The sequence below is a fragment of the Mastomys coucha genome, unplaced genomic scaffold (assembly GCF_008632895.1).
Source record: "Mastomys coucha isolate ucsf_1 unplaced genomic scaffold, UCSF_Mcou_1 pScaffold21, whole genome shotgun sequence".
Classification (NCBI taxonomy): domain Eukaryota; kingdom Metazoa; phylum Chordata; class Mammalia; order Rodentia; family Muridae; genus Mastomys; species Mastomys coucha.
Window position 1 is genome coordinate 70973828 of NW_022196904.1, and position 19889 is coordinate 70993716.

General features: G+C 41.1%; 1 protein-coding gene across 2 annotated transcripts in view; it reads right to left on the reverse strand.

Moving 5' to 3' along the window:
• Positions 1-52: 52 nt before the first annotated feature.
• Positions 53-19889, reverse strand: part of Sec11a (SEC11 homolog A, signal peptidase complex subunit) — a 29127-nt gene continuing 9290 nt past the window's right edge. Inside the window, exons 2-6 of one of the 2 annotated variants that reach the window (XM_031387159.1) lie at positions 18766-18875; positions 10692-10841; positions 5892-6011; positions 848-905; positions 53-579 (exon numbers count right to left, since the gene is read on the reverse strand). In XM_031387159.1, coding sequence (XP_031243019.1) covers positions 529-579; positions 848-905; positions 5892-6011; positions 10692-10841; positions 18766-18875 — 489 coding nt within the window. In that variant the 3' untranslated portion in view covers positions 53-528. The remainder of the gene's footprint in view (positions 580-847; positions 906-5891; positions 6012-10691; positions 10842-18765; positions 18876-19889) is intronic. The other variant, XM_031387160.1, reaches the window with a different exon arrangement.

Here is a 19889-nt window from a genome sequence, read left to right on the forward strand (position 1 = left end):
AGAAAGGCACATTTCAGGAGCTTTCCCAACAAACAGAATTCAGGGAAAGGGGTTCAATGTGCAAAGTCTTTTATTTAAAATTTTGAAAAGTTAAGACTTATGACCACCTCAATATGTGCCATTCCCACTGGAAGGAGGAACGACAGGATTGAACTCATGCAGAGCTGTGTTTTCATTTACAGAACTCTGTAGGCACTTTAAAAGTGAAGCTTGGCTTCAAAATACAAACACTGGGGGCTTTGGCTCAACCTTTTAATATAAAAAATTCACTGATGTACAAAAATGTGAAAGTGACAATGACAACATATGAAACCCTGTGATTGACAGTCCCCTTGTGTGCACTCCATGGTGCACATGCACCCACCCACACAGCTTTGGGTGTGGAAACACAAAGTAATGCAAACCAGTGCTACCAAGAAGTGCCAATATGTGTGTCCTCCGAATATCCGCCAATCACAGATCAGGATCTACTCCAACATTCAGTAACAACAAGCACAGCATCTTTCTAGGAACATCGAGGCTGACTTCTTACTCACGATGGACCAGCACAAACAAACCGAGCAGAAACAGTACTGCATACTAAAAAAACGAAACAGGAACAAAAGTCAGGGACGCTTCCAACACCTTTTAAGTCTTCACCGTCATAAACTCAATTGTGACCAGGATCAATTAGTAAACTACATTGTTCTTTCATGCTTTAACAGTTTCCAGTGTTAAACAAAAGATCACTGTGGCGGGGAGGTGGGCTGAATCCAGGGCCTCACATATGTAAGAATGTGTGCTACTGAGCTATACTCTCAACCCAAGATCAGTTCACTTTTAATCAAACATACAGTTATACTCTCACCTTAAATTTAGGATAGTCATTCATGAGGATTGTCACAATTCCGATATAAGGAACAAACCTAGAACAAACAAGTAAACAACTTATCATTACAGAAAAACATCCTAGATGAAGCAGCTGCTAATGTTTACTGACCATTAATCACCAGTACCGTCCAGAGTACTGATTTTCAGTTCACAGAGTCCACTAGCATACATTATATTTGTTCCTTTCAACAGCCTGTTACAAGGAAGTTAGGAGTATTACCATTTTATAGATGAGGAAACAGGATCACACACCCAAGGTGCATGGCTTGTGTGTGGCAGAAGCAGTCAGTACCAGACCAGAGATCTTAGGTCTCTAGTTGGTATCTCCAATGCTAGGGGCTGGGTGTGGCCTCGTAGCCTTTAGGGAGCTGCCAGTCTTTGTGGAGAGATAGGCACACCCAGCATATTGCAAGGTACTTCACGTCAGGTAGCCACTGAACAGCAGAGCTCAGGGCTCCATCACCTACTCATTTAACCATAGTCTAGCTTTGGCTCTCTTAATCCTAACTGTATTAATTAGATAGGGTTCTGAAATGTAGCCCAGGCTCACCTTGAGCTTACTTCCACCTGCCATAGTCTCCTTAAATGCTGGGATGAGTATACGTGTCACTGTGCCTAGCTCTGAAATTTCTCTAGAACCATTTTAACACCACATGCAGCAAACCAGTCTTAGTCTCCATCATCCTATATATTTCTTCAGCATTTTTTAATTCTTAGATTTATTTATTTATGTGTGTGAGTGTTTTGCCTGTGTGTATGTATGTACATATACCTGATGCCCACAGAGGGCATTGGATCCTCAGGAAATGGAGTTACAGATGGGAGTTGAGAATGAACCCAAGTACTCTGAAAGAGCAATCAGTGCTCTTAGCCAGTAAGCCATCTCTCCAGCCCCAGTATTTGATTTTAATGACTACAGCTTGTTCTTGAAATCCTTCCTCTTTTGTTTCAATAATAACCCACAAACTTAATGTTTCTACACCTAGCTGTAGACTGCTGTTTCTGTAATTTTCATTTCTTTCTCAAACTGGAGTTAGAGATGGGTGACCAAGCCCACCCAGCCTTTACAGAGGATCTAGGGACCTGAACTCAGGTACTTATATTTGAGTTGCAAGCACTTTGACCACTGAGCCATCTCCCTAGCCCTGTGTTTCCACTAGCTTTCTTTTTCTTCATCCCCTCAAACTGAGCAAAAACACCCAGTGACAAATCTTAACACATTCCATACATTTGCTGTTCAGGTCTCTGTCACAATTTTAAGAACTTTGTTGTTCTAATTATATGGTATCAGCCTCCCCTCTGGCTCTCTGAGTAGCGATCTTGATCTCCCATAACCTTCATGTCCTGTTAACAACTCTTCTTACTCTCCATCTCCTGGACTCTCTGTAGCTCAGACAGCAGAATGCTGGCCTAGCATAAAGGCATGAAGCCCTGGGTTTGATCTCCAACACCACATAATTCAAGTGTGGGGTGCACCTAAATTCCAACATTTGAGAGGTGTAGCTAGGAGTCATCCTCAGCTACAACAGAGAGCTTGAGGCCAGCTTGAGCTACATGAAAACACAAAATTACCAGATACACTTTTCTAGTGTCCCTGGATTTTCTGAGTTTAAACAAATCCCTGAAACATGCACCTTAAACAATGTTCTTGCACACTCAAGTTCAAGATGTTTAGGTCTGGGGCTGGTGAGATGGCTCAGCGGGTAAGAGCACTGATTGCTCTTCCGAAGGTCCTGAGTTCGGATCCCAGCAACCACATGGTGGCTCACAATCACCCATAATGAGATCTGACGCCCTCTTCTGGTGCGTCTGAAGACAGCTACAGTGAATTACGCAGGAGCGAGAGGGGCCGGCAGAGGTCCTAAGTTCAATTCCCAGCAGCCACACACATGATGGCTCAAGGCCATCTGTATAGCTACAGTGTACTCATATACATAAAAATAAATAAATCTTAAAAAAAAAAAGATGTTTAGGTCTGATACAAGGTATGTGGCTCAGGTACATGGTAGCAAGCAGTTTTACCACAGCAAACCTGTGTCAACATGTGGCTTCTCCAAGAGCTGAAAAGAGACACCTACAAAGTACTGCTGAACTCTGGGAAGAACAAGGGCTCTTAACCACTGAGCCAACTATGCAGCCCCATATTTTTAATTTTCAAAATAGGGTCTCACTTTGCTGCTGCAAACAGCTTGCCCTTAAGAGAGCACCCTGTCCCTGCCCCAGGCAGCTACGACTACACATATGCCACTGCATGTAGACACAAGCTTTGTATTTTATTTACATGTAATTTACATGCATTTTATGGTATATCACTTTTTATGGGATTTTTGTTTGTTTGTTTGTTTTGTTTTTTGAGACAGGGTTTCTCTGTGTAGGCCTGGCTGTCCTGGAACTCACTCTGTAGACCAGGCTGGCCTCAAACTCAGAACCACCTGCCTCTGCCTCCCAAGTGCTGGGATTAACAGCATGCGCCACCACTGCCCAGCTGGGATATTTTAATATATTTTAATACATGTATACAGTGTACACTAAACACATCAGGGTAATCAGCATTTCCACTCTACCATCAAAGCCTGTGGCACACTTTAGGGGCAGCCATTTTGCCTGATGCCCTTCACTTCCTCTCCTGTGGGGACAGCTTTGTCTGGATGCTTCCAGCATCACTATCTCGCTCCCCTCTTTATCTCATTTTCACTGCAGCATTTGTACCAACTCTCCTGCCTGTCTCTCATCTTTTGCTGACACTGCTCTCTTCTCTGTGACTAACAGGTCCAACTTTCTGGTTTTCCAAAGTCATCTCTATTAAATAGTTTTAGTTGGTACAGTATTAGTTTCATTTCTAAAAATTTTATTGCATGCTCTAAGATGAATTAACCTTGAAAATTAGGATAGGCGAAAGAACCCAAACACAGAAGACCACAACTGTGATTCTGTTTACACGAGACACCCCACAGGACCCATGGCTACACAACAGGTTAGCACTGTCAGCAGCTGCAGGAGGAAGGGCGTGAGCCACGCCTGCTAATGAGTGTGCAGAGAAATGATCTGGAATTAGATAGTAGTGATGGCTGCACAATCTTGTAGATATACTAAAATCTGTGAACTATGCCCCTTAAAATAGAGAATCTTATATGTGAATTCTGTTTCAGTAACATTTTTAAACATAATCTGGCTCAGAACCATTGGTGTCGGTGTGGAGTAATCCAGAAAAAAAACCTTTTTTTTTTTTTTAATTGAAAGGTAGTTGCACCATAGTCCAGGCTTGCCTGAAAGAGTAAGGTACATTTCGACTCTGTAATATCAGCTTAGTGTTTTATAAATACAATTTCCACAAAGCAAGGTGGCTCATTACATTAGGTGTCAAGCTCAGTGACAGGAGAGTCGATGAAAAGTGAGTTGGGCAGTGAAGCTTGTCTGCCAGCTGTCCACGTCCCAGGTGGTTTATGTTTCATAGAAACAGTACTTAATTCAGATTACTACATTTTTTATTAAAAGCCACTAAAGGGTTTATACTGTCAAATTTGAGATTTCAGTTTAAATTTTATATAGTTTAGGACTTTAAAAAAAAAATCTTCAAAAAGAGGTTCCTGGGGAGGAAGCCTGAGTACTCTAACTTGGAAAATAAGATATCTTTTTTTTTTTTACCCAATCCAGGGGAGCTTAGGCAGCCACAGTGACAAACAAAGAAGAACCAAATGCACACAAAGGGACACTCTTACACAGAAGAAGCATACAGAAAAAATTGTCAAAAAACTTTAAAATGTGCATTTGTGTGAGTGTGTGTGTGTGTGTGTGTGTGTGTGTGTGTGTGTGTGTGACTTCAGGGGAAGCTTTATATGTCGGAGCTAACCACAGTCTACTTGTTCTGATCTGGGATTCCTTTACATTTCTCATACTACAATTGAAGAAACTTTCTTTCAGAAACAGCCACCTGTTCTGCACAGCACAGTGTCACAGTGAGGTGACAGTACACACTTGATTTATGTAATAAGGAGGGGACGTTCTGACATCAGTAAGAATGCTATGAAGCACCGAAACAGAGAACCAGCACCCACCCACCCACGTGAAGGACACCATGCCAGCAATTCTGCTGCGATGGCTCAGAGTGTGGGCTCTGGAGCTTCCAGCCACTTAAATCCACCATCAGCATGATCTTAGATACATAACATGGCTTGTCTGAGTTTCCTCATCTGCAGAATGGGAATCTTAGAATTGCTTGGAGGTTAAAATGAAGCAATACTTATAAGGCACATATAATAAGTCTGGAAATAGCAAGCCCTAATAAAAGTGAGTTATTGTTAATACTATTAATACATTAAAGTAGTAATTCCATACTTCCTTACAACAGTAACTTACAATTCCTGTCCTCCACTGATCTGTTCTCCTGATAATATCTGAAATAAACAGGCTTAATATAATTTAAAAATTTCATTTAATCTCATCAGCTTCAAGACTGAAATAAAACAATACAGGCTATATTAACACAATAAAATTAATTCAGATGAACAATTTAAATTGTCTCAATAAGCTTCTAATAACTTGTTTCATGAAGCAGTAAGAATGCTATTCTGGATCCTAATAGCCTAGCCAAGTACAGATATCAATGCTCCTTGGGTGAACTGAATATATGATTCTTGTTTTAGAGCTAGGGTCTCTGAAGCCTAGCTAGCCTTAAACTCACAGCCTTTAGTGAGTCTGGCTTTGAACTCTTTGGTCCTCTTGGTTTACATCCCAGGAGCTGGAATTACAGGTATGTACTACCACACCTGGCCAATATTTTTTTATTTAATTGTGATATCCACTATACCATCTCAGTACTAGCATTTGATTCTCTTATTGTACCCCATTACTACCCCCAAGAATAGTACGCCTTAAGATTTAAGTGCACTTTAAGATTTATATCTCTTAAAGGACAAAAAGGTGACTTGGTGTAACCAGGACCAACAGTTATGCACTCAGTCATGCACAGTAAGATCATGTTTAAAGTAATATGAAAAGCCCATGTTCCCCTGGGTACTCACCCTCTTGCTCTCCCTACAACATCTTTCTTCTCCAGCCAGTGTTGTCCTTGTTTATAGAGGCCTCGGTCATCAACGGCATTATTATCTCCTTTGGTTAAAAACTTGATGTGCCCATCTTGCCTTAAAGTAAGGAAACAAAGTCACCAAACACCCTCATGGCATTTAATGCACAGAACCAACTCTTGTTACCAAGCACTGGGTACTCCTCATGCCTAATAGCAACTCTTTATTGGCTAACAAAATGCTGACAGCCGAACTGCTTCTCACAGAGAAAGCTGATAAGTGAGCGGTGAAGGAGCCGGCTGCACTCCATCAGCGTTACCAACACTGCCACAGACAGTGTGACAGTAGACGGCCATGCAAGTTTTACACCATGAGGAGAAGATCAACTAGCATATAAAATAAATCTCAATTTATATTAGAACATACACAACCAATTTTCTAACATAAAAATAGAAGAACACACTAAATTATCCCTCAGGAAGTAACTGTCCAGGAAAGACAATAAGACACCACTGAACAGCACAGTTCCTTTAAGTAACATGAAAATTTCTACCTGAGACAAAGAATGTTGGGAAAGGAACCTCGAGATGGAGTCTGTAAGGTGCAGCCTTTACAGTGAGATGGCTCATCAAGGCTGACAACCTGAGTGTGGTGGCCAGAAACCACACAGTACAAGGAAAGAACCAATTTCCTCAAGTTGTTCTCTGATCTCCATATGCACCAGTAGCGACTCCCAAACAAAGAAATGTAATTTAAAACAATAAAGGTAACTAAAATAACATTCCAAGTGTCCATAAAGCCACATTAACCACTGCAGCTGAGGACCTTATTTGACCTAAGTTCAAACAAACAAGAAACTGGCAAGTTGAACAACTAGAAAGTTAATAATCTTAATGAATTGTTCATATACTTAGTTATTACTTCTATTATATTTAATTATATTTATTATAGTATATATTTATTCCCCACAGTAATTAAGAGTTTTAGTTTATAAAAGCTGAGTGGCTATTTTATAGAAATACTAGTGTGATATGCTATGATACTGAGGGTCTGGCTTAAAATAATACAAGAAAGGAGGAAAAGAAGAGAATGCAGAATGGCCACATGCCAGGTACATGGTGGATGACAGGTACATGGTACTTGTTAGACCCCACTGCACATGCTAGAAAACCTTTAAATATAAAATATAAGAGCTAAAGTAACACAGATCAGGAATAAATAGTGGCTGCCTATAGTATACTGTAGTGTTACACTGTCTTAGTCTTTCTGTAACAAACATGTAGCTAAGAGAAAAACAAATTTAAAAAAAGAAAAACCAGGTGTGGTGGTGCATACCTTTAAACCCGGCACTAGGGAGGCAGAGGCAGGCAGATCACTGTGAGCTCAAGACCAGCCTGGTCTACAAAATGAGTCCAGGACAACCAGGGCTATTACACAAAGGAACACTGTCTCAAGTGGGAAAAAAGCCTTAATTTTTCAGGTATGGTAACATTTATTAGAATACTATCTTGGGCAAGGTGTCATGGCACATGCTTTTAATCCTAACACTGAGGAGACTGAGGGAGGTGAATTCAAGGCCAGCCTGATCTACATAGCAAGTTTCAGGATAGCCAAGGCTGCATAGAGAACCCAACTCAAAAACAAAACTAAACAAAAGAAAGCAAAACCACAAACTATCTTGCCTAATCAAGAAATGACTGCTTTGGGGCTGCTGATGTAGTGTGATGAGTGCTTGCCTAGCTTATACTAGGCCTTGGCTCTGATCCCAGCCTAATTCAATGGAGCATGGCAGCACATGCCTATAATCCCAATCCTTGAAAGGTAAAGGCAGGAAAATGAAGTTCTCTGGTCACATGGAGTTGAAAGACAGCCTGGGCTACAAAGAGGCCCTATCTCAGAAAAAAAAAAAAAAAGTCAAGGAATTTAATGCTATTAGACAATGGGTAAGCTGGGCAGTGGTGGCACATGCCTTTAATCCCAGCACTTGGGAGGCAGAGGCAAAGGCAGAGGCAGAGGCAGGTGGATTTCTGAGTTCGAGGCCAGCCTGGTCTACAGAGTGAGTTCCAGGACAGCCAGAGCTACACAGAGAAACCCTGTCTCGAAAAACCAAAAAAGGGTAAGACCTCTAGTAATTTTTAAAATTGCTTTTAGATTTACTTTATATATATTAGTGCTTTGACTGCATACATGTATATGTACCCTGCATGTGCCTGGAGCCTGCAGAGGGCAGAAGAGGGCATTGGGGCCCCTGGACCTGGAGGCACATGTGAGCTGCCTCCTGGGTAAGGGAAGGGAACAAGTGCTCTTAATCACCGAGTCATCTCTTCAGCCCCGCTTCTAGTGAGTTTAAAATGTAACTGAAAACAAAGCAAAATTTACAGTTAATAAAGACCAGACTAAAATTAATCCAAGTGTCTTTAACAATCACAGTCTATAAAAAAGAAAATGAGCTTCAGGTTCCTACTGACTAATATCCACTCAGGAAACTGACTCCTAATATGCTAGAATTCAGGTGAAAATTGGAGGTGTTGCAAACACCAAAGACAGTTAAGTGCAAATGCCACATTGAAAATGAGGTTCCAGTTTTAAAAATGCAAATATATACAGAGAAAAGTAACCAGAAGCTGACAATTCATAAGCGAAAGAGTGTCTGAGACAGCCTCGGGGGTTAAAGATGCCAGGAGCATCAGGGAGAAGGGACAGTTCAACCAGAAAGACACTGGCCCCTCAGAGGCTGAAGGGAAGTCCAACAGAAGAGAAGCGGCCTGAAGGGAAGGGGTGCTACTGACTGGGCTAGTCACAAAGACCTACTTACCAGCAAATACTCTGCTTTCCCCTGCGGAGCTGTAATCAGGAGAGATCACTGTTGTTTCTTGAAAAAGTATACATCTCCCTCAACGACTTAATGCAGAACACATACTGTTCCCTGGTGACCACCCTCAATACACCTGTCAAAATATGCTCCAGCCAGGTGTGGTGGTGTCTGCATGGAATCCCAACACCCAGGAGGCAAAAGTAAGTTCACCAAAAATTCTGATCCTGAGTGTTGGGGTACAAGTGGCCTTCCCTCACTCTCCTCTCTGGATGGCCCAGAACATACCATCCTCTTGACTTCACCTCTCTGGTGCTGGGATTAAGGTACAAACCACCCCAGATGAGTACTTATTAAATGGAGAAAAACTACAAGATGCCAAGCCAGTAGTAATTGAGGACTTAATGCAAGAGAGCCTTTTAGGTTCCCAGTATACCACCTCTATTTGTCCATTTCTTTCTCTCCTTCTCTTGTGGAAGTTTCTTTAAGTACAAACGGTACAGACTAGAAAAAATGGGAGTGCACAGCTGGACGGGGAACACCCACTTAAAGAGTTCATGATTCATCTTTCTGAAGTTTTTATACTACCTTAAGAAAACGAGACCCTGGGAAGTTGAACTTTTTGCTCACTGTTCTCACTCTGAGGTGAAAGGAATATGTCCTTTCTGCTTCTAAAATGTAAGATTCAAGTTAGAAAAACAATTTAGATTTTAGAAAGTTATCTTGGGCTTGGCATACTGGCACATACCCAAAAATCCCAAAACTCATGATGCAAAAGCAGGAAGGTCAGGAGTATTTGTTTACTATTGCATACACCAGGTACACACGGGGAGTTCAAAGACAACTTTTAAGAGTCAGGTCTCTACCATGTGCATGATTGGGGACTGAATTCAGGTCATAAGGCTTGGTAATAAATGCCTTTACCCACTAAGCCATCTCACCAGTTTCTTGAAAGAATTTTAAACTTTAAATTTATTTACTATTATGCTGTGTTATGTATATTGCCATGGTGCATATGTGGAGGTTAGAAGACAATTTTTGAGATTTGCTTCTCCCCTACTATGGGTTCTGGGGACAGATCTCAGGTCATATCTGGCCAGCCCTCTTTACTGAACTTTGAAAAGTCAATATATTTGGGTATGGCCCAATTTAACTCCAGTATTCCAAAAGAAGTTCAAAATTTATTATCACTATATTGCTTTATAGCTTTTGTTCTCATTTTAAGGTTTCTTTATTCATTAAGGTTACTTATATTCCATTATAGCAGGGAATTCTATTTAGGATTAATCTTTACAATATGATTTTTGAGAGACATACACAGACTGATAAAGAATGAGAAAAGAACAAGAAAAACCTCTGGAAAAATATTCAGAGAAATAGATAAATCCTATCCAGAATTTTCCAAATGTTCACCAAACTTTCAGACATTCATTAAACTAGATAGGAAGCAAAGATCAAAGATTCCTTACTCTCTACAATGTTTTATTATTAGAGAAGAGACTCATTAGCACAGGCTAGCCTTCAACTTGCTATGTAAGCTAACAACGACCCTGACCTTGTCTGCTTCTGTCTCCCAAGTGCTAGGATGACACATGTACCCAAGGCCTAGGTTGTGGCCTTCTCTATTGGGGTGCTGATCCAGGGCTTGACTCGACCAGTTGAGTTACATCTACAGCCCTCTTTATCTTTTTAAAAAAGTCTTATGTATATGAGCATTTTGCCTACATGTATGTGTGCCAAAACATGCCAGGTCCCCCCAGAGGTCAGAAGTATGCATCAAGATCACCTGCAACTGAAGTTACAGATGGTTGAAAGCCATTATGTAGGTGCTAGGAACCAAACCTGCGTTCTCTGCAAGAGTAAGCACCGTTAACTGCTCAGCCATCTCCCAGCCTCCCTTTCAACAATTTTTATGTATCAAAATTAAACACTTCAAACTCTAAAACAAAAATTTACAAAGACATAGATGAAAAGCTGGCATGTACTTTTCATGGATCTTCAGAACTCGATGCACTATAGGAATTTCTCTTCCTTCTATCCTGAAAACAACAATTTCCCCAACACGTATAGGATCTTCAACTCGGTTCGTGAGGAAAAGGAGATCCCCTCTGTGAAACGCAGGCTCCATGCTGCCACTGGGAGGGGAAAAAGATACAGAAAGGCACATTACATCTATTTCAAAATTAGAAATTCAACAAAGCAACAGATGCCGATGTACTCAACATTTTAACAACCACAGTGCTGTAGAAAGCTCTGTCCACAAAATGGTTGTCATAATTCATGCTCATTCATTCATTCATTCATTCATTCATTCATTTTGGGGACACAGTTACTCTCACAGTATACACATCAGGGTGCCCTCAAACCTGTGAAGATTTTCTTACCTCAGCCTCCAGTCCTGAGATTACATGTATGCACCATCACACCCAGCTTGATTTCCCTCAACTAGTAAAGGAATTTTTTTAGTGACTAGTCTTCACTAACTAGTTCCATTTTAAGCATTATAATCAAAGATGCTTAAGTCTTGAAAAGGGCAGTGCTACTAATTCTTTAACCTTTTAAAATTTCAAATGACAAACAATATAAAAGAATGAACTTTAAAAAACACTGCCCTTATTCTGGCTCCATCTGAAAATAGTAAACATATTCAAATATTCAAATGAGAACAGGATCATCGTCTGCCATTTCTGAAGATACGGGCCATGCTGACCTTCTGAGTTCAGCTGATTATAGAGGACACAACTCACTGAGTCACAGAATAGCACAGAGGTAACACTGTGTTATCAAGGCATTTGTTCTAAAAAGAGAAGTAGAAGAGACAATAGAGATTTCTGTCTAAGGATTTCAGAAACTAGGAAGAAGTGGAGAAAATCATGAGAGCATCTCATAAGAGCATCTCTTCCCTCTCACCTGCTCCGCCTCACACCCAGTTCTGAAAAGGTCCTAAGAGATTTGTATCATCAGGAATTCAAACCCAAGTTTTCAATGGTAAGAACATTAGCAAAAAGTAAACATATCACTGGGCAGTGGGGGTGCACGCCTTTAATCCCAGCGCTTGGAAGACAGAGGCAGGCAGATTTCTGAGTTCGAGGCCAGCCTGGTCTACAGAGCGAGTTCCAGGACAGCCAGGGCTACGCAGAGAAACCCTGTCTTGAAACCCCCCCACTCCACCCCCCAAAAAGTAAACATATCAGCAGGACCCAAAACTCAAAGACCGATATCATCCAGTTGCAGACACTACTGTTTGAAGATATATATGGGAACAGCAGTGGTTCCCAAACTCTCCTGTCCAGTGGAATAACCTAAGCAATTTAAATAGAATCCTCATGCTTAGGTCACACATTTTACAAATCCATTCACATCTGAATACCTGGGAATGGGAGGCAGACATCACTGGATCCCCAGAAATTCCACCATAAAACAAAATTGGATAGCTCTAAGAAAGACTGTTTGTGTTTGTATTTGTTATTATTTATGAATTTTCCTTTTTGAAACGTTTGGTTGGTTTTGTTTTCTGTATCTTGTTTTTGAGTCCAGACATCACCCTGTAGGAAGGCTAGCCTGGACAAGGTAGTCCATGCTGACAGAAACTCACAGCATTCTTCTTGCCTCCCAAGTGCTGGGATTACAGGAATGTTGGTCTGTTTGCTTATTGTTTTGTTGAACTTGAGCTCACAGCAATCCTCCTGCAGGGATTACAGTCTTGTACCACCATGCTAAGCTACTATACGGTTATACTTAAAGCTTTTATTACAGGCAGGCAGATCTCAGTGAGTTCAAGGCAATCCTCATCTACATAGCAAGTTTAAGCCCATCCACATAGTGATCCTGTCTCAAAATTAAATAAATAAAAAACCCTGTTATTTAGAATTGTCAGGATGAGGCTATAGCTCAGTGGACAATGCCTTCAGCTGGATATCTAGTACTTCCAAAAACTTAAAAAAAAAAAAAAAATTCTTTTTACTCTGTAGACCAGGCTGGCCTCGAATTCAGAAATCCACCTGCCTCTGCCTCCCAAGTGCTTCGATTAAAGGCATGCACCACACTGCCGGGCTAAACAAAAAAACAAAAAAAATTTTTCAAAGAGATACACATACACACTGTGTATGCGTGTATGTACATTACGTGTGTGTGTGTGTGTGTGTGTGTGTGAATGATATGGAGAAAAAAAAAGAAAATGTACTTACATAATTATCTCAATTATATGTAAAATTATACTCGAAGAAAGGCTACAACATTAGCAATGATTTTATCTCAAAGTTACAAAGACAGGGTCAATCTAGATTTTCCTGTTTCTAGCATTTCACATTATGGGAATATATTAACTTTTTCTTATTAGAAGAGCATTTCTTTCAAAGGTCACTATGACAGTCAGGCAGGAAATGACAAGGCCTGAAATAGAACACCAATAAAGGAGAAGAGAGAGGAAAACAACTGGTGGCCAATTAGACACAGCAGAATCAAGAATGACCCCTAGTTTGTGTCACAAGCAATTGAGCAGATGTGACAGTCACAGAAACAGGGGATGGGGTAGGGGGTCAAAATGGAGCTGAATTTTATTTTTATCAGAGAATCAAGTGCCTGGTCAGTAGTCAGGTGAAGCTGTCCAGTGGAGCAAAATAAGAAATAAAAACAAGTGCTTTTGGAATTCCCATGTAAATACTAGTTTAAAACACATGAAAGTAGCCAGAAATGGTGTGAATGTCCATAATGCCTGCCCCTGGGAGACTGAGTTCAATGTTAGCCTGAACTACATCCCAAGACCCCCAAATCAAAATGAATAAAGTAAGATATATAACGTATGTGAGAGGGTAGGGACACACAGGAGGAAATATGCTTGCATGCCTCATATAAAAACATCCCTGTGCAAAATAAGCCATGAACAATGGCTTGGCAGTCCTAAGCTGCCCTTCTAGAGGACCTGGGTTCAATTCCTAGCACCCACACAGCAGCTTACAACCTCTCTAATTCCAGAGGATCTCATGCCCTCTTCTGACTTTCATAGGCACTACATACACGAGCAATACAGACATATGTGCAGGCAACATAACTTTATGCATAAAACAGTGACATTTAAAGATAACAAAAATTTAAAAAGGAAATATAGTAATGCAAAAGAAATTTTAAATATTAAAAAGTCTGTAGTGGGGCTGGAGAGATGGCTCAGCAGGTATGAACACCAACTACTCTTATAAAGGTCCTAAGTTCAAATCCCAACAACCACATGGTGGCTCACAACCACCCGGAATGAGATCTGACGCCCTCCTCTGGTGCGTCTGAAGACAGCTACAGTGTACTTATTTATAATAATAAATAAATCTTTAAAAAAAAAAAGTCTGTAGTGAACCGGGCAGTGGTGGTACATACCTTTAATTCCAGCACTTGGGAGGCAGAGGCAGGCGGATTTCTGAGTTCAAGGCCAGCCTGGTCTACAGAGTGAGTTCCAGGACAGCCAGGGCTATACAGAGAAGCCCTGTCTTGAAAAACCAAAAACCAAAACCAACAAAACCAAAAGACTGAGGAAAACTATTTGTTTAAACATTAAATAAATTATTAAATTTTTATTTACACTTTTATTTTGACAAACACTTCCCTCTCCCTTTTAAAAATGAGACAGGTTTCAAGTATCTCCTGGCTGGCTTTGATAGATGAGTAGCAGAGGGTGATCTTGAACTTTTTTTTCATTTCTGCCTCTACCTCCTGAGTTCCAGACCAAAGGTATAAACTGACACACACATATTTTTTTTTTAATTTAAAAATGGTATGGATGCTTACCATGCATGAATGTATATGTGTGCACCATGTGATGATACCTGGTGCTCTCAGAGGCCAGAAGTAGTTTGTCAGTACTATCTTATCATTAGAGTGGCTGGAACTATGTAGCCCAGGTTGGCATCAAACTCAGAGATCCTCCAGCTTCAGCCTTCTGAGTACTTGAATGACAGGTTGAAGCCACTACATTCGGCTACACTCTTAGTTTTTAACTGACGCATTAAACACTGCATACACTGGGGTGTTGGAGATTGGTGCTAAGGCTTTGAATATGCGTGTCCAGACACAGAAGGTTCTTGTCCCAATTACTTTTTGATCTATCAATAAATGCCAGTGGCCAATGGCTGGGCACGAGTTGGGACATTTAGAGTTACAAGGGTAGGACAAAGGGAGAATCTCGGGGACTAGGGGAAGAGGAAGGGAATGCAGTAGTAGCGGTAGACAAGTCCAACTGGCCCTGTGAGTTTTCCGGTAAATGGCTACTGGCTACTCCCCAATTAGGCCTGGAGTAGCAGGGGAAGGTTTAGGAGTACCCTAAAATACTCTGCCTCTGAAGTAGCCAAGGCATTTTAAAATTACTGGGAGTATGTGTGCGTGTGTGCGCATGTGCATGTGTGTGTATGTATGTTTTACATTCAAAGATCCAAGATAACTCCTGGGCCGTGTGTGTGTGTGTGTGTGTGTTTTACATTCAAGGATCCAAGATAGCTCCTGGGCCGGTGCACGCCTGAGACTCACCAAGAGCACAAAGCAGTGCAGCCAAATACTCATCACAACACTGGAGAAATGGATCTTCCACCAGGTCTGAGGACCTGAGTTTTCACAGGTGTAAAGAACTGACTCCCACAAATTATCCTCTGACCTCTACATTTGCATCTTGGCACGTGTGCAACTATACACATACGCAAATAAATAAAACGTAATAAAAAGCTTATATGTTGGGCCTGGAACTCAGATTTATTGGACAGGGTGCCTGCCTATCAAGCACAAAGCACCACATACTAGGTGTGCTGCCAAGATGCACTTGAGAGAGGCAGAAGAATCAAAAGTTCAATGCCATCTTGAGTACATACAGATCTCAACGCAGCTTGAACTACACGAGACCCTGTCTAAGGGCAGATGGGGGAAGCCAGGTGTGGTGGTGTATACCTTTAATGCCAGCACTTGGGAGGCAGAGGCAGAGGGATCTCTGTGGGTTTGAGGCCAGCCTGGTCTACATAGTAAGTTTCAGGACAGACAGAACTGTGTAAAGAAACCCTGTCTTGAAAAAACAAAGCAGGGCTGGTGAGATGGCTCAGTGGGTAAGAGCACCAACTGCTCTTCTGAAGGTCATGAGTTCAAATCCCAGCAACCACATGGTGGCTCACAGCCACCTGTAATGAAATCTGACGCCCTCTTCTGTGTACTCATTTATAGTAATAAATAAATCTTTAAAAAAAAAAAAAAGCAAAGCAAAACAAAAGACAAAACAAAACAAAACAAAAGAATTAAAAAAAATAGAAATAGGGCTGGTGAGATGGCTCAGCGGGTAAGAGCACTGACTGTTCTTCCAAAGGTCCTGAGTTCGGATCCCAGCAACCACATGGTGGCTTACAACCACCAGTAATGAGATATGATACCCTCTTCTGGTGCATCTGAAGACAGCTACAGTGTATTACGCCGGAGTGAGTGAGCCAGAGAAAGTGGGGCCAGCAGAGGTCCTGAGTTCAATTCCCAACAGCCACACACATGATGGCTCCTGGCCATCTGTACAGCTACAGTATACTCATACACATAAAATAAATAAATCTTAAAAAATTAAAAAAATAAAAATAAATAAATAAATAAAAAAGCAGCAGAAGCAGGAAAGCTGTGAGTTTGTGCCTTGCCTGAGCTAAGTAGCAGGACCTGGTCTAAAGAAAAAAATAGCCTGAAAGGAGGAACACTGCAGAGAAAGCAAACTCCTGATTCTGTGGCCAAGAGCTTTCACTGATGAGCCATGCCAACAGAGGGAAGAAGACATGACACAGCCAGAAGCTACTGGGAGCTAGCCCAGTGAGCACCAAGAGATCTTCTTCTTGGTTACTTCAGGGTTCATTCTCTTCAGTTGGAGGTATTTAACATCAAGGACTTAATGTCTGCTTGTGATAACATATCCCTAAGAGAAGTCTTGCCAACCCAGAGTTTATCTTCTGGGCTTTGATACAGCTGGTGAATTCTGGGAATAAGAAAAAAAAATACTCTCCAGTGACTTATTATATTAACTGAGATTTCATGTTATAAGCAAAACCTCCCCTGACCCCACTGCTGAAATAGGGAGTGGCACTTAATATTTAGAGCAGATTGGCTTCAAACTTGCAGAGATTCTCTGTCTCCTGAATGCTGGGATAAATGCATGCCCCATATACCCAGCTGGATTTCACTGCATTTATACAGCTGTTTAAAACAACAGTAAAAAAATTAAAAAATTAAAAAAATCCTAGCCAGGGATGATGGTACATAGGCAGGAAGATTGAAGATCAATCCACCTTCAAGGCCAACATGGTCCGCATAGTGAGTTCCAGGTTAGCCAGAGATACACAGCAAGACCCTGCCTCAAATACTGAGCCATTCTCTCAAAAACCAAAAGTACTGACCTCATTTTGGTGAGGATTAGTCAGCAGTAGAGCATTTGCTTAGCACACAGGAGGTCCCTAGGTTCTACCTTCAACACTGGAAACATCTGTCCAGAGTATTACCTTATTTAATCTGGTCCTAAGGTCCCAATCTTGAAGTAGAGACCTTCAATCTGTGCTGCCTTCCAGCACTAAAGGAAGCCACCACACCACTGGGAGGAAGTGCAGGGTCATGGAGCTCCTTTGGGAGATTTCTTCTGGGGCTATTTCAGACTTAGTCCTCCCTAGCAGAGGATTGAAGGACAGTTATCAGGAGCTGACTGAGACTGCTGGAATAAATGGGGAATTACACTAGAGGACTTGATTTAAAAAAAACAATAGTTTATATGGTTCATGTACACCTATAATCTCAGCACTTAGAAGTCTGAGGCAGAGGACCATGAACTCAATGCCAACATGGGCAAGACTATGAAAGAGAGAGAGAGAGAATATGAAGGTAAAATTCTAATATTCTTAGCATAAAAAGCAATGGAGAATGAAGAGCCCTGCGAAAGAGACAGGCATACTTATGGTGGTAATTGTGGTGCATTTGAAGGTATATGCTTGCTTACCAAAGACATACCAAGTTCTGTACCTTAAAAACTACTGCTTTTTGTATATCAGTCATACCTCAATAAAGTTCTGAAGAAGAAAGTATCTCAACTCTAGATAAGGGGACAATTGATTCTATTTCCTTCATATTTATACTGTACTCACTCCCGGAAGGTTACAAAATGAATCCCCAAATAAGACAGAACTCAATTAAAATAACCACATAGTAATGTCCCAAAAATTAGTTGCTAAATTAGGTTTTAAAATCTGTAAGATTTATCAGTACAAAGATAGGAATGGAAACAAGGTAGGGAAAAAATTAAGCAATATCATCTAAAAGACTAGATTATTACCCTCAAAATTCCTGAAGTCTAGTATAGAAATGATATTTAAAGGTCAACAGAAAATATGAAATTATTTAGAGATGCTTCCAGCACTGAGAACACGACACAGGAGAACTCTGGGCTGTGTGCTAAGTTCTAGGCCTGATATACCAAACACAGGAATGCTAAAGACAGGAATCTGAGGAAAACAAAGGACACTGAATAAAGTACACTCTCTTAAAGGATGAGCCAAAAATGAAGTCCAAATGAAAGTCTTTCGGGTTCTCGTGAGACTGGCCTTGAACTTCTGACTCTGATTGCCAAGTGCTGAGACTATAGGCATGAGCCACCACATCCAGCACACACCAACCTATAGGGTACTAGGGTTGGGAGTGGTGACTGGAGAATCAGCTCAGGAGCTGAGGACACACACTGCTCTTACAAAGGACCTGAGTTTCATATGCATGTTGGGCAGTGCATAACCACCTGTTTGTCTTCTGGACTCCATGGGTACTTACATTCGCACTCAAACACACCAACGCAACGCATACACACATGTAATTAAACACAATTGTTTTTAAAGAAAAGAATACGGGTCCTTGGGGAATGGAAACACTTCCCATGATAGTTCTCACAACTGAGTAGCAACTGATCTCCTTTCAGGCTCTCTCCTAGGTAACAGTTTCTAAGGTACTGGTACACAACTATTTATTTAATACCTCTACTTTTCTACCAAGTAATCCCATGCAATTCTGTGTTCTGAAAAGGAATCGTGTTACCTGAGCACCACTACAATTGGACTCTCACTTCCGGTTATCACCATCAGCCCCTTCCAGATCATTAGTGCCGAGGAGACAATCATTCCAAAATTTAGGACTTGGTAGTACAGCTGCAAGAATAAAGAGAATAAATCAGATCCACTACTATTCTCACCCAGGAAAGGAAATGATAGTAGCTACAATTATCTTAAAAGTTCAAGTAGCCAAGATGGGAATGCAGCTCAGTTGTTGCAATGTTGGCCTAGCAGCTGCAAGCCCAGGGTTAAATCCCCAGCACTACACGAAGCCAGGTGTGGAGACTCATCACTATATCCTAGCCTGCAGGAGGTGAGGCCAGGGGAAGAGTAAAAGACCATCATTATCAGGCTTCTTACAGAGTTCAGGCCTACCTTAGCACTTGGGAGACAGCGGCATGAGGATTTCTGAGTTCAAGGATAGCCTGAACTACAGAGAGAGTACCAGGACACACAGGGCTACACAGAGAAACCCTGTGTCGTCGAAAAACAAATCAAAAGAATATAATTCATAACATGAAAAATTTAAGGTTTCAGGCTGAAGAAATGGCTGAGTGGTTAAGATGACTGGCTGCTCTTCCAAAGGACCAGGGTTCACTTCCTAGCAACACATGGCACTTTAAAAGCATCTGGAACTCCAGGTCTTGGGAGTCAGCTGGCCTCTGCAGACCACCTGTGGGCACCAAGCACATACACGGTATATGTACATTTACACATACATGCAAGCAAAACACTTATATACAAAAATAAAGTTTTAAAAAAGTGGAAAAAACTTTTTAATAAAGAGTGAAGATTGATGTTTCTATAAGAAGTTACTCTCCCATTTACATTGGTCCTCCCCTTCCCTTGGACACACAGCACCACACTGACTACAGCAGCTTACTCTGAGATTCAGCTAATCAACAGCATCTTCATTGCTAGGAGAGTGTTACAGTTTCTTTTCCTGATTGTGATGAAATGACAAAAGCAACTTAAAGTACAAAAGAAAAGGTTTATTTGTGTTCACAATGCAAATAAACAGTCCTCCATTGTTGGGAACTCAAAACAGTCAAGCCTGAAGTAGCTGGTTATAGTCCATCCACAGCCAGGAAACAGAGAGACAAAAAACAA